The sequence below is a fragment of the Neopsephotus bourkii genome, unplaced genomic scaffold (assembly GCF_033783945.1).
Source record: "Neopsephotus bourkii isolate Nb327-2 ecotype Australia unplaced genomic scaffold, CSIRO-AGI_Nbou_v1 NB_1780, whole genome shotgun sequence".
Taxonomy (NCBI): domain Eukaryota; kingdom Metazoa; phylum Chordata; class Aves; order Psittaciformes; family Psittacidae; genus Neopsephotus; species Neopsephotus bourkii.
The window spans coordinates 12732417-12750852 of record NW_026902254.1 but is presented as its reverse complement, the minus strand read 5'-3'; the positions used below and the strand labels follow the sequence as shown (position 1 = coordinate 12750852).

General features: G+C 40.1%; 1 protein-coding gene across 10 annotated transcripts in view; it reads left to right on the top strand.

The window, feature by feature from the left end:
• APBB2 (amyloid beta precursor protein binding family B member 2) overlaps positions 1 to 18436 on the top strand; it is a 135016-nt gene that overhangs the window by 54651 nt on the left and 61929 nt on the right. For 2 of the 10 annotated variants that reach the window (XM_061379812.1, XM_061379815.1), the window contains exons 4-7: positions 8975 to 9183; positions 14054 to 14116; positions 14545 to 14630; positions 14744 to 14804. In XM_061379812.1, coding sequence (XP_061235796.1) covers positions 8975 to 9183; positions 14054 to 14116; positions 14545 to 14630; positions 14744 to 14804 — 419 coding nt within the window. Of the gene's footprint in view, positions 1 to 8974; positions 9184 to 14053; positions 14117 to 14544; positions 14631 to 14740; positions 14805 to 18436 lie in introns of all 10 variants that reach the window. The other 8 variants (XM_061379811.1, XM_061379814.1, XM_061379819.1 and 5 more) reach the window with 6 other exon arrangements.

Here is an 18436-nt window from a genome sequence, read left to right as displayed (position 1 = left end):
TCTTGAAGCAAAACATTTAATTTCAGAGAGTAACTCCATTGTAATTCAGTTTTATGTTCTGTTTTCATTGAATCATTAAATTCAGAAAAAGTTTTTTCTAATGCATTTACACAGTGCTGTAAATAAAGCTGTCAGACAAAACCAGCTTTAGTCAAACCACCCTTTGAATTGTATGTCTGTGCCACTGGACAGCTTCTCTGTTCTAATTAGCTGGTCATATGCACAAAACCCTCTAATGAGCATTTCTACAAAATTTCAGACTGCATCAATATATTTATGCACTGTGTTCTCCAGAGAAGTACAGTCCTTCCTTTGTGTACATTGTTCTCTCCTGAAGCCTACTGACTTCATCATGTTTTAGAATAAGAAAATTATCATTTGCCTAGTACCTGACCTTTTATGGAAACTGCTTCTTTTTTTTTCTGCAGTTGCTATTCTAAAGGAAGAAGAGAACAGTGACTGCTGCTCAGTCAGATTCCTTCTTCCATGCTCTATTTTACTATTTCTGTCATTCAGATTAAAGACATGTTTACTAATGTCACCAAATTTAAACTATTGGGCCTCTTCCTATTCCTTGGTTGAAACAAATCGGATTAAAAGTCTGTAGTCCAAGCCTGTTGCCATTCTTTAGTATCAGGACGTGATGGGAAGAGTATTATAGATAAGGAAGGAAATAAGATCTCTCCATCTGTCTTTGGTGATATGTGTCAAGTTAAGTAGCACCCGCTATTAGCAAAGGTCTAAGGGAAATGAGACCCACTTGTGTCTGCAGCCAGTCCCACTATAACAGAGAATTACAGATCAGGAGATTCTGAACTCTGTAATGTTTGATGCTTGTAAAACAGAATTTTACTTGGAAAGAAAGTATTATAGTGCAGCAGTTCTTGTGTGGAGGGTTAAGGCCGTTGAGGAGACCATACTGCTATATGCCTTCCGTTGGCGCAGCATCTCCTCACTCTCTGCAGGCATCTTACTTCTTTAAGTCAGAAGGATATCTGTTTAACTGCTTTTTGTGTCAGCATTTACAGACTGGGTCTTTGTTTTGTGTGATTCTTGCAGATTGTTTGTTGTGAGAAATGAAATAGTTAATGGTCTCTTCTGTGGATGGTTTGACATTAAGATATCGATTCACTTTGAACGGATGGGAGAATCAAGCTCTTTATTTTAGTAGATAAATATATAAATTCAGAGCTGCCACCTAAGTGATTTTTTTCCCTGTTTTCTTGCCAAATGGTGGCTGCTGTTGCTGAGATAGATAAATTTTGTGGGTCTAAGGACAGCGCATGTGCAGGTTACTTTTCCTGGTGCGCTGTGCAGTGTGCCTGCTGGTGCAACAGTGCATGTGCAGGCTTTGCTGTGTGAGTCCAGCAGTCCTTTAGCTGAGATGGACATTTTATTTTATTTCTGCTGACCAGGCAGCTCTCTCCCTCTAAAACAATGCAAAGTAGTTAAATAGGGTATGAACTCAGAACACAAGATCGTATGCTGCAATCCTATTCTCTGTGGGGAAAGGCATGGGAAGAAGAGATACCATGTCAAAGAATATTAGAAAAGCAGGTTCGGGTTCCTGCTGGCCTCTTTTACCCCTGGAATGTAACTCGCAGGACCATTTTTAGTGACTTGCTAATGAGGACGAAGATCCTGCTCTGGATAAATTACTTGTTGGTCAGAGTCCTCCTTGGTGAGGAGGTCCTTTAGGGCACAATCCCACAATGTACGGTCACAGTGGATTTAGACCAAGTTAGAGGTACGCTCTGCTCTGTGTTTTTATTATTATCTGTTATTATTTTTAGGGAAAAGCTTTTGCCATCTAGTGGAAAGAACAGAGAACTAGCGTTTCAGATAAGCAAGAAACCCATTAATACTGCCTCTCTGGAACTTGGGCTTGGCCAGTATGCTTTGAATGCCTCTGTGGTGGCTCACTCCCCGCACCAGCAGGATGGAGAGGAGAATCTGAAGGACAAAAGTGAGAAAAACTCATTAATCGATATAAAGACAGCTTAATAAGTGAAGAAAAAAGAATTGTACATAAAAAAGTGATGCAAACACAATCACTGACCACCACCCATCAGCAAACCAATGCCCAGACATTCTGTCTGGGGGCAGAGTGGGAAATCGAAAAGGTCATGGCTCTATGCAAGCACTGCTCAGCAATAGCTATACTACTGGTGTTTTTTCAATGCTTTTTGTGGTCACACATGTATAATGCAGCACCTTAGAGGCTGCTATGAAGAAAATTTAACTTCAGCCAGCTCCAGTACAGCCTTCTGGTTGCCCAGCTCTTCTAAGTGTTAATCAGCCCCCTAATGAAGGGATGGAGATCTTGTCACACAGTGAAGTTTTGCAGGAGCTGTAGGAGGTACCTATACTTTAGCACTTTCAGGGAGCAATTCACCAGCCTTCGCTCCAGCTGAGGTGGTCCTTCCTCTGTGTCTGCCATTTCATATTGCCACCGCTGCTCCACCTGGCAAAGCAGCTCCCTTTTTCCAGGTGGGACAGGACTTCCCAGAAGACTGGCTTCTCCCTGGTCCATAGCTTCTGCCGTGAGAGCTCACTTACTCAGGTTGCCTCCAAAGTCTTCCTTCCTTCCTTTGCTGGACCCTGCTTGTTTCGTGGATGGATGGTTCTGGTTGATGAACAGGCTAGTCCTCTTGTTCTTACCTATTTTTGGCCTATTTTCCAGGAAGAAACACATAGATCTTTCCTCACAGTCTTCCTCTGGTACTTTTACCCTGTTGCTGCACCTATGAGTATCAACTCCTGTAAACGCAAGCTGTGGTGCTAGTTTCTCACAGCTTCAGCTCTGGACCTTGGGCTGTATTGCCCCATGGCAGACACTTTGTGGAGCCCTGAAATTCTCCCACTTAAGCAGGAAGGGTAGTGCCATCCTGAATATTTGTCCAGGGCATTAACAGTTCTGAGCTTCTCTCCTGAAGTCACTTGCCCTTGATTTTCTTTGGTTATTGTGCTAGTACTTCGGTCCTTATGGCAACAGCTTGGGGTTTGGTGGTTGAAAGGTAGAAGGAGCCAGGACATCAAAACAAGTGGTTTTAATGGTGTGGGGTTTTTTTTCCTGAATGTTGGCAAATCTGCTTTCTTCTCTCTTCCTTAGGATTAGTCATCTGTGCTTGATTGCCTTGTGTGCCTGTAGTAACTCATGATGAATACAGCAGGATGAAGGTCACATCACATGAAAAAAATAGTACAGGTGATTCATCCCAAGCTTCCTTAGGGTTTTTAAGAAGTCGGTGTCTTCTGGTTATGGTTTATGTTATAGTTGATCAAAATGGCAATTCTTTTTGGTGCATATTGTGTCTGATTACCTTTATGCCTGCAAATCCCACGTTTCAGCACATTTTCCTGGAACCTGTTTGAGAATGTTCCTCTCCCTGAATGCATGTGGCTGGCTCAGCGATTCTGCAAGGAGGATGACAGGGTTGTCATGACAACCAGTTGCATGCTGTGAGGCGAGATGATGACAAATGACCGGCTTCTGGCTGTTCATCACTCTGTGTTGTGTAATGTTCCCCAAATTAGACAGGCTTGCCTGATCTATAATCACTTGTCCTAGTGGCTTGCATTTTTGCTGCATTTGTTTCTGAGAGAGCATTTGTGCTTCTTTCAGCGATGCTTAGGCGAGGCTACCTGGTGACTGTCGGTGCTGTGAATTATGGGAGTAGGTGGCACCATTGATTACACTGTAGTGTGTGCAAAGGGAGGAGAAAATTTGGCTTTCCAGCCGTTTTTTTCAATTTTTTTTTAAACCTGAGGAAGTTAAGTTTGCCCATTGAATCATAGAATCATTGAACCCACTATGGGAAATAAATGGGATTAAAATATTCAAGGCCTGTGTTCTTTCTGTTGTGCTGTTTAATAGAAATGCTCCTTTACTTTGGTTAATGCCTTCATTCATTCACACAACACGTCTTCCTCTCCCTTCCAATGCCTGCCTTGATCTTCAGTGTGTATAGGGTGGGGGAAGAATATGCTTCCTTTAGGATCACATCCTGGATCTACTGAAGTCACTGGCATCTTCTCATAAAGGCTTTAACATTTCTGTGGCTTTCTTTTCCTTTGGTTTTGTTTTTATTTAGGCCCAGAAGGCAGAAGGAAAACATTTTTATTTCAAGATTTTGAAAGTTCTGAAGAACTAAAAACAGTTTTCCCCATTCCTTTCCTTTTTAGTAAAATCTACTTATTCTCCTGTTTTCCCAGTTCCTTTCTTGTGCTTCCTCTCGTGTCCCCAGAAGGACAGCATCTGTAACAGCACGTGATATTGTGGGCTAGTTCGTTCATATGCTTCATCCCAGTAATGAAGAAAGCCATCAGATTTTAAGCTAATGGTTTCCCATTGCTGCCCAAACACTAGGACAGCATGTTGTTAGATCCTGTCACCATCCCATTTCTTGCAATTTTTGACATAGGAAGGTTTGGTGCAGCTCTTCTATTTATAAACAAGGCATTTTTGAGCTTGAATTCTTTCATTTACATTGTGTATCCACTACTGGAATGTAAGCAATGGGAAAGCCAGAGATTCAGAAGTGGATTTACAGGTTTATTATTTACCAGGATATTTTTCTGGACTTGGAAACCTCTGAAAGTGTTCCTGTTTGGACCATTGTGCTTTCAGCCTGGATACTGAACACTCCTTTTCAGTTAAGTGTGGAGATACAGTTTTGTGACAGTTGTAGATAATCAAAGTCTGGATCAAATCCTGTATTTCAGTGGTATCCCTTTTATTTGGAGGATGTTTGCAGAGGAAAAGAAAAATTGTCACATAACAGTCCTACTGATGGAAACAACAACAAAAAAAAAGGACTTTCTCATCCTTATCTCTGTATGGGTATTTTATTTCTTAACCTATTTAGATAATTTAGATCATGTGATTGCAAGTATTGTTGAGCCTTGCAGACAAGTGGTCTCACTTGTTCATTCTGCTACCAGGCAGTGAAAAGAGCCCTCGTTAGCTGGAAAGGCAGATTAACTAACTTCCACTGACTCTAGCAGAGCTGCATTTGCTTCAGCCAGAGGCTGTGCATTTACATCTGCTTCAGCTTCCAAGTAGGTGAAATAAGGCCAGTATGTGGAAATTAATCCCTTAGAAAGCAAAGCACACATGTCCCTTTATTGTTGCCATGATACCTGTAGGATTTCCATGAATATATTTTCTGCATTACTCTGAGTCTACCTTGCTGCTCTCTCCCAATTTTCCAAAAAAGTGCTTTTAGCTTGTGAAATGAAGTTAAATTGTCCTGTGATATAGGTGCTATTATGGTGCACCTCCCAGGTACGGAATTTCCAGCACTGATGGCTCTATATAGTACTATTGCTGTCCCTGTTTTGAAGTCACATATGCTACCAACTTCTAGCCCTTTGGGACTGTGGTCCCTTCTATTCAAGAGTACTACTCTTGCCTGTAATTATGTGCCCTAGCCATGCTGGTTGGTGGGATTTGTTTTCACCCGAAGAAGAGCTGTGCATCCGAAATACATGCCCATTTTTCCAAGTACATATCCTATGCAAAAAGTTACTGCATTAGACCTGTTACCTTTGCTTAAGAGTATTTTTTCAGGAAATAGGTTTGTTTGGCCTTTAGCAAACCAGGTTTGAGGTTCCAGTTCCCTCATGCACAAGGACCTGAGCAGAGGGGCACTGGCTCTTTGGTCTCCATCCCCAGCACCTTGCTTATCATCACCACCAAATTCTCTTTCATGTGGAAGTAGCACCTAGTTGCTGCTTTTATTAATTTTTGTTAGAGACTAAATGAAAGCAGAAAGTTTGTTTATTACAGTCTAATTTAAATAATATTTAAATGTTTCCTTCCATACAGTTCCATTGCTCGTGCATTTTTCCTTTGTTTCTATCACATAATGACAGACAGGCATGTTGAGATTTGTTACTGAAATGAGGTGGTACACTTCTGGTCTAAAACAAGAAGAGATCCTGATTAGTTTAGCACAGGCACATTATCATACTGCCAGATTTTAGTGCTAGACTGATGATAAACAGGCTTATGACAGTAGTGGGTGGAGTATTTATGCTAAGGATGGCGGAGAAACTAGTTTTCTTGATAACAGAATTTGGTACATAGGGAATCAAGCATCTTGCCAATATTCTTCCATTCCACTGTTGTTATAACACAAAATCAGCCCTAATTGAATATTTTCCTCAAGTTTAGTTCTTTTTTTTTTTTTTTAAAGAGTAATTGTAGTCTCAAAACTTTAACACAACTTGCTGATAAATTAAAATATGTTTTGGTGTACCATATATTCCTGCTCTTTCAGGCAGTGTCTGTGGAGCTCCTGCCGTTCTCATTGCATCTGTATTTGTTTCTTGCCTTTGGTCTTCAGTGACGGATTTCAAGCTGCACCTGCAGAAAAAAGCCTGAACTGGTTAAAAGGTGCTCCAGCTTCATGGCATTTAGCCTCTCTAATTACGAAATATCCACAGATTACATCAGCAGAGAATGGTGCAGACATAGTCAGAAACAGCAGCTGGAAAGCTGCCCTGCGTTTAGATGCTGTAATCTACATCTAGACTGTAATCTACATTTAGGTTTGCATCTGCTGTGATGCCACCAATACAACCTGTGCTTAGTGAGCATTGACCTTGGCTTACAGGGGATGCCCGGTAGGAGGGAACAGTTTGTGGAACAAAATGATGGAAAAATAAATGGTCTCCATTTACTGCATAAGTTTGCTTTGAAAGAGCCTGCTGAGTGCTGTAGTTTTAATTTCTATTTAACTAAACAAAGGCATCAAGTGATTCATAATGGCAAGAACTTGATTACTATCCTTTCCCTTGAAACAGCAATAAAAATACTAGGTTTGCCAGAGAGCTTGGTCACCAATTACATGTGCTCTTCAGTGAATTATTTACAATGTTTATTATCATCTTTTTTGAATATCTAAACATGTTCCTAGATCAGCCTCTGATAGTAAAATAATTTTGGCAGAGGCTGACATTTGTAGAAGGCAGTTATAAACAGCAATGTATTCCATTTATATAGGTTTTATCTTCTTTACAATACAGAATGTGTTCACAAAGCTCTCCTAGCCAGAATTACGAGTTAAAACGGCTGGGTTTACAGTTTTGTGGAGGTACATCTGTGTTGCTAGTTGTTTCAAGAATGAATTGAAAGGTTTGTTTTAAGTAAGACTTCATTTTTCCAGTATTTTTGAAGTTTTAACTGTTTTCCTCAGTTATAATGCTACTGGGGTGAAGGCTGTGTTTGTTTTTTTTTCTGTTACAGGTTCCATGGTTCAGCCATTCAGACACAAGCATTTAGCTCTGGGGGAATTGACCAGAGAACTTTAGCAAGTGGGAATCTCTTCAGACTCCTTTACGCTTTTGTACATTTATTAAATACCTTTCTAAAGCCTTACTGGCTTTTTGTTAGTTTTTTTCTTTTTATTTTAAGTTTTAAAAAGAAATGGCTAACACAAATTCCCTGTTTGGTTATAAAAGGGAAGGATAAGGCATTGCAGGTACCTCCCTCCCCTTGGGCTCTCACTTCTGATTATTTCTTTTTTTTTCATTGTTTTCCCATTCTTATAAAAACATGTCTATCACTGTCGTGTTGCAGAGTCCCTGAGGAGATGAACCAGAGGCTGCATGGTGGGGTGCAGCGAGCAAATTTCTCTCTCTCAGTTCTGCAGAGAACAGTGCCAGAGGTTTTCAGGGAGCATCCTTGTGTCCCGTCATGTTGGACCCTGTAAGAAGGGGCTGTGGTGCCAACTGTAAGCCAGCTTTAGGTAGAGGGGAAAGATCTGTTTTCCCTGAGGGACTTGTCATAATGTTTTTATGTAATCTTCCATTTTAGTCTTCAGAATCTTCTACCACATGTCTTTTGCAGATTGGCCCATGCTTCTTCCATAACATTCCCATGAATAGCTGGTCTTTCCCCAGTGTGGACAAGGTTTTAATCATGTGTCCTTAGTGAGACAAAACTCCAGTTAGAAACTATCAGTCCTGTCTTTGCAACCTGTTCATTCACGTGAACCTGCCTGCAGAAGACCAGCTGTGAACTTCCAGCTATGTTGACCTTTAAGCTGGCAGAGCTGTGTTTCTGAAGTCGGGTGGTGACAGCTCAGTTATCTTGGGCAGATTTCCAGGTAGCAGCTTGCTGATGAGGACTTGCTGGCATGTCGGAGGCAGTGTGGGGTCAGAGCTGGCCTGCCTGGATAGTGATGGCTCTCACGCACCCTTGTGTTTGGACAGGGATGCAAAAGGATCAGCTGCAAGCTGACTGCCCAGTCTCCTGTGATGAAACCTGACTTTGGACTTCGTCTCCAGAGTGTATGTAGGCTGTGGTGCCTCCCTGTTCAGTAAGGCCTTTCTCCAGAAAAAGAGAGGTCTGTAGTGCCGTGTAAAGATGTATCTCATTCTTGTGCAGAGTTTTAAATCAGTTACATCTTAAAGTAGTCTTTCTGTTGATAAGAATTTGACTGTTGTTGTAGAAAGACAAGTTATAATACAAATCCAAGTTTCTTGAAAAAACCCAGTGTGTCCTTTCTCATACAGCTTAGTTACACTGGCTCTTTTAATTTTAGTTCAGTGGTTTATTCAGAATTTTTCTTGCCCCTGTTGCTTTAAGAATATTATAAAAGAAGTGTCTTACAGTACAGCCTTTGAGAGGATCCTGGTTTACTGCAATATATGTGGTAGGTAAACTGACCCCTATACAAAAGGATACATTCTTTTTGTGAATCATGCTTTAAATTTCTGTCGTAAGCCATGCTTTCCGTATTATCATAGAATTAATACTTCAAACCCAGGAGCTTTATGAGCCTTGAGCCTCAGGAATTCAGTATGTTTTTCTGGTGTTCATTTACACAGGAACTGCACAATAGCAATACCAGCTGTGCATAACTTCCATGGGTCTGTCCCTGATGCAAGAAGAATGGTTCATGTCTTAGTAAAATCATATCTCTCCCCCCCCCCCCCCGCCCCCTTTATTCCCCTCTCTTCCCAGCAGATATCTGGAGTGATCATTCATTTCAGACAGACCCAGATTTACCACCTGGCTGGAAAAAAATCAATGATGTTGCTGGGATCTACTACTGGCACATACCAACAGGGACAACTCAATGGCAGCGTCCCGTATCCATCCCAACAGATCTCCAGGGTTCACGAAAAGGATCGCTTGGTTCCATTACTCCATCACCTACTCCAGAAACTGAGGTAACTGAGTGCCTTCTTGTGGGCTACATACTGTAAAGAAAATTGAAGTAACTTTCTGAATTTGCAGGTTTAAACTGATCTCCAGAGTATGGGACCTGGTAATATCCTGAATTGTAGCTATTTGTTGATAGTACATCGTAAGTATCAATTTCGTGTGTGCATTTTCCAATGGCTGTGCCCTCTGAAACATCCTAAACTTTGGATGTTTAGGATGAGATGAGACATATCTCAGATAAATTAGCCAGTGCCTGATGAACATGAAACTACGGCAGCTCTGTAGCACACATTGAAGTGTTGCTGCATTATATGAATATAGGATACATAAAAGTTCTGCACATTCTATCAGTCTTTTGGCTGGGCTCTGCATCATCTTGCTTTTGGTTCCCTTGATAGGAGCATCACAGAAACATGAGTCTTCATTTGAGACTCTTATTTCCTTTACAGGGTAGTTTCTATCAAATAAACATGAAGTGTCTCAAGTGTAAGTCCCTTAATATCCTGCTAGTAAAAAATAGCTGTACGACTGGATCACTGTGTTGCAGTCCACCTTTTAACAAGAAATGAAGTCATTCTCTCCCACATGTGCCAAAAGAGCACTGCCTTTAAAATAGTCCTTTCAGGCACAATGGAGGGGGTTGATTGGTGTCATAGAAGTAGAAAAATAAACTATCAGGAAGAGTATGCTTAAAAAAAAAAAAATAAAAAATGCAACCACTTTATTTTACTGTGCTGGGAAGACCTCTGTGGAATGAAATACTAATGGAAAAGCAAATTGCTTTGAAATGAATTCTTTTTCATACTGACTTTTCAGAACAACGTCCACAGTTTTATGACATCAAGGAAAGGCTTTGTACTAGCTTTGAGGTTTGGATGAGGCAATACTTAGGTTTTATTTATTTATTTATTTAAACTGTATAGAGGTGACATTTCTTTTGTTCTTGAGTTTGTTGATACATGTGCCAGAATAACTTAAATGAAAGTTAAGAGGAGTTAAGGCCATTTGAGTAACGTTACTATCTTGACCCTGAGACTGTTATCCTTTGTAGGCTTAAACATGTGCATTCTTGTTCATTATTTTAGAAAGATTGCTGCCACATGTTCATAAATGCTACTTGTAAGGGTTGCAGACGTGACCACAACATTTCAGTTGTGGTTAGCATCAGTCAAGCTCCTGTGGAATGTACTGTACACAGCAAGCATGCTGGAAAGTATTTGTGAAAGGGTTCATTGAGAAAGAACAGCAGTTGTTATGATTCAGGTAGAAAACAAGAAGTCAAAGAATGTAAGCTTCCAGTATAATTTCCCACAATGTACACATGAGGGATATTACTTCACCATAAAGTATAAAATATGCATTATAGGGCTTTAATTAGTAAGTTATCTTTCACAAAAAATCAGTATGGTTGCTCATTGCAGAGGGAAAACGCATATATTCATGTAAAATGCTTTTTTACCTCTGTTTAAAATGTCTTTATAATGAAAATTTCAGATCTGGTAATGTGGCAGATGTATTCACAGTTTTGTTTGCTTTAAATGAAGAACAGTGTGTGATTATAAATAATGATCAGTAATTCTCAGCAGCATCGTGAGGAAAACGAAATGTGTGATTTTAATACAGCATAGATGTATTAAATAAGACATTTGAGGAGTCATTCTAAAATGCTGTGTATGTGAGTACTTCGGCTCATCTAGGCATTTATATGGCAGTTCTAATTCAACAAGGAATTTGATCCAGCAAAGATTTATACATATACAGTTCTGTGGCAGCATCAAGACCCTATACTGTAGTGTAAAAGATGATATAGAAAGCAAGCAGATTTCCAAAATATGTATTAGTATGAGATTATATGGTTATTTTAAGTACAAACAAAGGCATTTGTCCCTTGAAGGTTTCTGCATTCACTGATAAGCATCTTGCATACCATTATTGAAACAATACTGATTTTTTGACTCTGTGCTTATTAGGATAGCACTGCAGTACAGTACCAGCAGACAGAATAGTGGAGCTCAAAATGGGAGTGTGAATTTGGCTCAAGACTTCGTGCACTGTCGAATACTGGAACTGCTAAAAGAGGTGCAGCTGGAGTTACAGTGGGAACTGTTAGGAAAGGTCTTGCATTTCTTGAAACCACAGATGTTAAGCTTTGTTGAAAGGGAATTGGAGATAAAATCCTTCAGGTTTTAGCTGGTTCTGAGCAGAATCACAGAACAGAGCAGTAAGAGGGATATAAGCCATGGTGTGGTTTTAAAATAGGCATAAGTAATGAAATCACTTGTAATCTAGATTTAACAGCATCAGCTATCATGAGTCTTTGTTTTTTTTCATCTCTTCTTCATCACTACTTGCCAGTACCTGGTCATCTCCATGTCACTTGCATGTGATACAGGTGTAGTCCCTGTTCACTGCACTGCAGCCTCCCCCAAGTGCTCCCCTTCTCCCTCCCTGTGAAGGATTAATCTGGGTGTCTGTGATACGGTCAGACACGTCACAAAAGATGTAGAATCCAATCTAGAATAGGGACTCCAAAATGCCTTTATCCTGACCCTCATTGGTAGCAGCAGTTATGGTGGACAGCTTCCAGCTCCAAGTTGGACCATGTGTGAACTGTGCTCCCTCATTGCTGTTTGGAAGCCTGTGCTCTGAGATAATCTGGTTTGGGCGGGCTGGTTTAGCTCATTCCCACGTGCTGGAATTTGCATTGCTTTCTTCTGAAAAGGTTGAGGGATATATAGGTCTTAGGCAGATGAAAGAGTATAATCTAGGATTGAAGATTGGCATGGAAACATTTCATATCTGTCCCAGTAGGCTTCCATGAGTTCATAAAAAAAAATACTTCCATCTGTATCACATTTGTTTGTGAAGCATCATTTGCTAGTCTTGAGATTAGTTTATTTGGGCTCTTTCAGATTTTGAGTTTATCAAATAAACATTTAGACATGCCTTCCTCCCACCCTGAGTAATGCCTTTTTACCCTTTGTCTTGTTTCTTCCTTTGTCTTTTCTTTTTCTTTTTTAATTTTTAAATTTAAATTCTTATTTTGTGTCCCTGTCTCTTAAATGATGTGCTATTCAGAAGCTTTGCTTCGTATAGTAGAATGTGGCTCACAGCTTAGGGCAGTCAACAAAGAATGGATCAAGTCAGCTGTTCTGATGTTGTAGCTTACTGTGGATGCTTAGCACAAAGAAAAGCTGTTACTGTTGTTGAACAGAAAATCAGGGAAAAATGGGTAGGGAGGAATGATGCTGCAAGGGAATTGTCCTTTCACGAGCTAATCAGTAAATTTCAGTCCAGAGCAATTATGGATTAATCATTATGCAAAAATCCATCAGATTTAACCAAAATGCTAATAAAAGTTAAATATGAGTAATCTGGAACATTCCTGCCTTTTCTCCCCCTTAAAAGCATGAAAATTTATTTTGGTTTCACACAGCTGATTAAATTTGACTTGGTTTTCGAGGGCTCTTTTCTCCTGTGTGTTGCCAAATGACTTCCTTTGTGAATCCTCATCCTTTGCAACATTCTTTTCCAAATTTTAGAGGTTTTGCTGCCTCTTTCCTGCTTCTTGTGGGGAGAAAAAGCTGTAGGGTTTAGTTTTTAGTGAGAGCTTCTTTGAGATCATGGCAGAATTTGGTGATGGTAGTTTTGTTGTCCTATAGCATGACTCATCCCAGGCCTGGAAAACCTCTGGAAGTTCTCCTTTGGGGAACATAACCATTAGCAGCTAATAATTAAAGAGGAGGGGCTTAGTAGGGAAACCTAACAACTCAATTAATTCAAATGCATTTTAGGAAAGAGTTACTCCAGGGAGTTGTTTCTCACAAATAATTCCTCCAGTGAGATGTACAGAGAACATTTCTGAGGTGAGAGGTCTACCCTACAAATCAGTGCATTGGGCCATATGAATAGGAATCACTTCATCTTGGGGCTGAGCTGGACATCCTGGGAGAGCTCATCTTAAAGGGGCCACTAGGTACAGGGATACTTGGTTTGGTGAATCTATGAAGAGGTGGCTCTGGGTCTCTCAAGAGCCAAATCTCCTGTCCCACCTGGCTCTGGTCAGGACTCTGGGATTTCTGTCCTCATGGGGAAGACAGCACCAACATCACCTGCTCCTCCCAGGCTTAACAGAGAAGGATGAACCTCAGGTTGCTGTAGTGCTAAATGCATTGCTACTTGTTTGGCTGTGCCAGCGAATGCATCTGAAAATTTTGAGAAATGTGAATGGAAATGAGAGGGTGGTTTGTTTGGGTTTTGGTTTGTTCCACTTTAAAAAAGCTGCTAGACTTTCTTCAGCAAGAAGTCTCTCTGCGCTCCTTATTAATCCTCCTTCCCTTCACTGTCCTTTTCTTGTGCCACGTCTCTAGAAATACTTGATTTTTGCCTTGTATATACCTTATCCTTGTATATATATAGTTGTGTTTCAGTATTTCCAGTTCCAGTAGTGTTGGGGTCTTTTAGCAAAAGCACTGATCAAATAGAAATCTAATGTTTCCCCTTAATTGCTGTTTATCAAAGGCTGTAGCAGCTGTGGCCAACATTCATATTCAGATTCATTTTGCTTGCTTTTAAGATCATAGTTAAAGAGTAGTTTCATTGTCTGTTCCTAATTTATATTAACTTTCCTTGTTTCATTTGTTTTGGTAAGTAACTGTTAGAGGCATGTTTTCCCTCCCCTTCCCTCAAATGCCATGGTATAGCAGAGTAATTAGTTAAAGTTTGAGGTGATCTGTTCCCTAACCCATCCTGTAAATATCAATGCTAACAACAGTGTCTTGTGTTTTTTTCTTTTTTTTTTCTTTTTTTTTTTCTTTTTCTTCTTTTTTTTTTTTATCAATGTGCTTCTTCCTGTGTGAATAATTATGTGTCTAGAAACAGCCATGGAGTGATTTTGCTGTACTGAATGGGGGAAAGATTAATAGTGACATTTGGAAGGCAAGTATATTGTCAGATTTTAGAACCTTTAATACTGTTACCCTTGTTTTTTGCATGGCAGTGGCTGTTTTTTTTTCCCTTTTTATTTTTCCATGAATGTCATTCATAAGCTAGGCCAAAGTGAATGGGGGTACTGCTAGGGATGTCTAGCTCACAAACATGCTGCCTTTTCTGATCTTTCCACTTGGAATGAATTCAGTCTAAACTAGCAGGGTAACTGCCATGATGTAACAATTAAGATGCCTGCAGTGAATGAAATGCAGCTTGAGAATATATGCATGCCTCTTTTCAACTTCAGCCAGAAATACTATTGCTTCTTTGCAGGGAGGATTTAATTTCCCTTTGAAATGAGAAATAACATGGTGGTGTACTTAATACTGTATTAGTAGCGCTTAGAACTATACTAATAACTCTGCTTTTATCTCTAGGATCTGCATGCAGCCACTGTGAACCCCGACCCAAGTCTGAAAGAGTTTGAAGGAGCAACGTTACGCTATGCCTCTTTGAAGCTCAGGTACAATGACTTCAGAAGTGTGCATGGAAATCTCAGCTCCATTTTGTGCTGTGCTGTGATTTTTATATGACTTTAAGATGACTTCTTTTTTTTTTCTTCCCTCCTGTTAACAGAAATGGTCCACAATCTGATGATGATGATTCCTGTAGCATCAACAGTGATCCAGAAGCCAAGGTCTGTAAGAAGATCCACAGTATTATAACAGTTAAAAATTTGCAATTGTAAACATGAATTGCAAGATGCAGATGTCTCCTAAGTTTTTAAATGAACAGTACTTCTCCTCTTGGCACAATGTAGATTGACTGTGCAGAACTATTTTCATCAAAGGAATTTGCAGATTTAAAGCTTCATTCAGTTTGGTCAGGAAAGTATTACTTATTTTAAAATCACATAAGCCAGTAAATCGAATGTTTCAGTTTAATATTCTACTGTCCAACTGTAATAACTGACCTCTTGCACAACTGTGTGAGGTTTCTGTCCTGCAAGAGAGAAGGCTCTGTTGTTTGTCATGGCTGGATAGCTTCCTGAGGCATTCAGTGTCAGAATTTGCTCTTTATTCTTGACTTTACTTCTTTTTTTAAGTACTGTTTTTTGTTAGTGTGCCTGTTTGAGCTCAGACTAATAGCAAGACTTTTTAGATGAAAGAACTTCGTATTTTAGGACACAGAATGCAACCTGGTTTGAGAATAAAATTCATAGAAAAAAATGAGATCATGTTAACAAGCACATAATAAAATCTGAGTTTTTACTGTTGTAATCTAAGATTTTTGAGGAGAAAGAAGCAGCAGAAGGTTTTGTCTGCTTATATGCATATCTCCAGATTTGTCTTGTTCATAGTTTGCCTTGTGCTTGCATCCATTTTTAAGGGTGTATGTGAATCTCTGTAATTGGAAATCCAAGTAATTTATAGAAGTGTTTTGGCTGTGCCACACACCTGCAGTGATTTTCAGGATCAGAAGCTACTTATATGCGGGAAGACAGTATGTAACAGTTAATTATACTAACATTAATGACATATTTGAGGAGAGAACAGACTGATCAGGGTATTTAAACTTCTTTGTCATCTTGATTATTTGGCTTGTGATGTTTAAATCAGATGTGTTTTGCTTGGCAGGCTGGCAGCTAAAAAGCAAGAGTTTCAGCTGTGCTCATTTACAATGACAAGCACTAAATTCTGAGCAGAGTAAATGGAGTCAGAGGACTGATGAGCATTAGGTACCAGTCCACAGAACCAGAAAGCTGTTCCTTTCATGATAAGCCCTATGGTATGGAAAGCATTATAGGGAGGCAGTCTTTTGATAAGTCTGACTCTTTACGAGGTGATTTGCACTGAGTAGAATTGGGAGCCTTTCCTGCATGGGGAACTGTTGGCAGCATTTGTATGGATGAGTAACACGTGCCATCATCTCCCTTCCTTTTGTTGCTTTCTGTTTAAACTTCAAAATCTATGGTACTGATACCCATCCGGTGTCTGTGAAATAGGTGAGTGCCAAAAGCTTGTCCTCTTTAGTGTATCACAGCTGCTTTTGTTTCTCCTGTTTAGGCAAACCCATGCTGATGACACATAAACAGGTGTCAAAACTGAGTGCTGAAACATCCACAGAAGTGACTGAGAGGAGCAGGGGAAACTATACATGTTTGGTCTGGGTTGTTCTTTTTTTTTGTTATTTTTAACCACTTGAGTCAAAGCACCTTACCTGCTCTCTGTCAGAGCCTGATGGGGATGTTGTGCTGGGTCAGCCATGACCAAGTGTGTGGACCAGCAGGTGAATCTCAGCAACACTGATGTTGCTTTGCAGCAGGAGAGGCTGTGGGCAGAGCTGTTCAGTGCCTCTGCCCCAACTACAGGAAAGGCAGCTACTGCGTGGCTGTACCTTACAGGGATGGTAGCAACAGGGAAGTGGCCCAGAAATAGCAGGGAAAATCTTCACTGGTGGAAAATGCTCTGGGATCTTTAATTCTCCCATGGATGGGAAGGGGGTATGGTAGGTGGATTCCTTTCCAGTCCATTTTCACAAAATATTAGAAGTCTGATAGGATTTGGAACTGATGACCTGAGACCTGGAAATCAAATTTTTAGCCCCTTAGGCTCTCTTCTGCTGAATGCTGTGCTTTGACTGTATTTCATTGAAGCTTGCTTTCGTGTGGGAGCAAGCACAGATACTTTTTGTTAAATTTCAGCATAAGGAAGCTTTTTCTTTAATTCATTAAACTCGCTATTGGAAGTATTTGTTAAAATGGACCTCATTAGAGATTTTTTAGAGATCTTAAGCCTATTTAAAGCTATTCATGATAGTGGCCAGTACATTTGGGTGGAAAAAAAATCAATTTCCTTAGTGAGTAATGCTCTTTCAGCAAAGGGAACCATGCCACCTTGTGGAAAGCTGAAGTAGTTGTCTTTCCCCAGAGTGTCAACTGCAAAGATTGTAGCGCTGCATAGATGTCAGTTTTAGGGAAAGTGTGTCATATAATTAATGTAATTCTTTTAAGAAGAGTGTTTTATGCAGCAACGCAGTTACGCATTCAGAATTGTCAAGAAACAGCAGATATTTCTCTATACATCATGTACTTTAAGATGCAGCTTCCTATCCCTGGCATCTTCATGTAGGTTGTCTGCAGAAGGCCATAAAAGAGAAGGGGAAGGGAAAGAAAGGGGAGAGTGATTACATCCAGCTTCTTGATTTCAGTAATTTATTTTGGTATGAATTACTTGAAGAGATGGCTCATTGCACTTGACAAGGATCTTAATTCTGCATGTGAAGCATGCACAACTGGAAACAAGTTTTGAATTGGTACTTCCCAGGAGACAGATCATAACCTGCCTGGTTAATTTATAGAGGAAACTGCGCCTTCCTAATTGAGTTTCAAGGGAGGTAAAGATGTTTTACCAGTCCTGGTCTGTAAATTCCTCTGGGCTCTCTCTTTTTACATTGTTTTAAATTATGGTGGCTGAGTGTAAAAGTATAGAAAGACGCTGAATTTTTTCTCATGGTTATGTAAAGAAACTGAGCCTCCTGAGAAATCTGCCTCTAAAAATGGGGTGAAAAATTGAAAGCTCGTGTGACTTAATTTCTCCAAAATAATTTCAGAATCGGCTTGTTTGGCCTGACGTTTGGGGTTGCCTTTGTTCTGTCCTTTTAAACATGGCATTCTACAAAGGCTTATTGTAGTCTTTCAGCGTAAAGCACAGATTTTTTAATTCCCTGCCTAAATGAGTCTGTTCAGCAGACCTTCACTTTCTAGCCTTACCATTTTAGAGTACTTTCAGCTATATATCAACATCTAAGAATAGAAGGAATGTGTTTCTACCAGCAGAAGTACTAGGCAGTTGCTCCAAAACTCTGTTTTCTGCTTTCGAAACCAGTAAATGCTCAGGATCTAATAGAATCATAGAATAGTTAGGTTGGGAAAGGACCTTAAGATCATCTACTTCCAAGGCCCCTGCCATGGGCAGGGACACCTCACACTAAACCATATCACCCAGGGCTTCCTCCAACCTGGCCTTGAGCACTGCCAGGGATGGAGCATTCACAACCTCCCTGGGCAACCCATTCCAGTGCCTCACCACCCTAACCTCAAAGGAAGAGGAGGAGACTTTCCAGAAGGGGTGGAGGTAGGAGATGCTGATACCAGGTATTTGAATTTGATTACTTACCTATAGGTGAATGAAAACACAGTTCAAGACACAGAGAGTGATTTGGTGAAGAACTACAGATTACCTGGGCTTTAGGGATTAACCAGTTAGTCTTTTTGGAGTAATGTGAGGGATGCTTCTGACAAACTGACTTATCAGACCATGTGGGGCT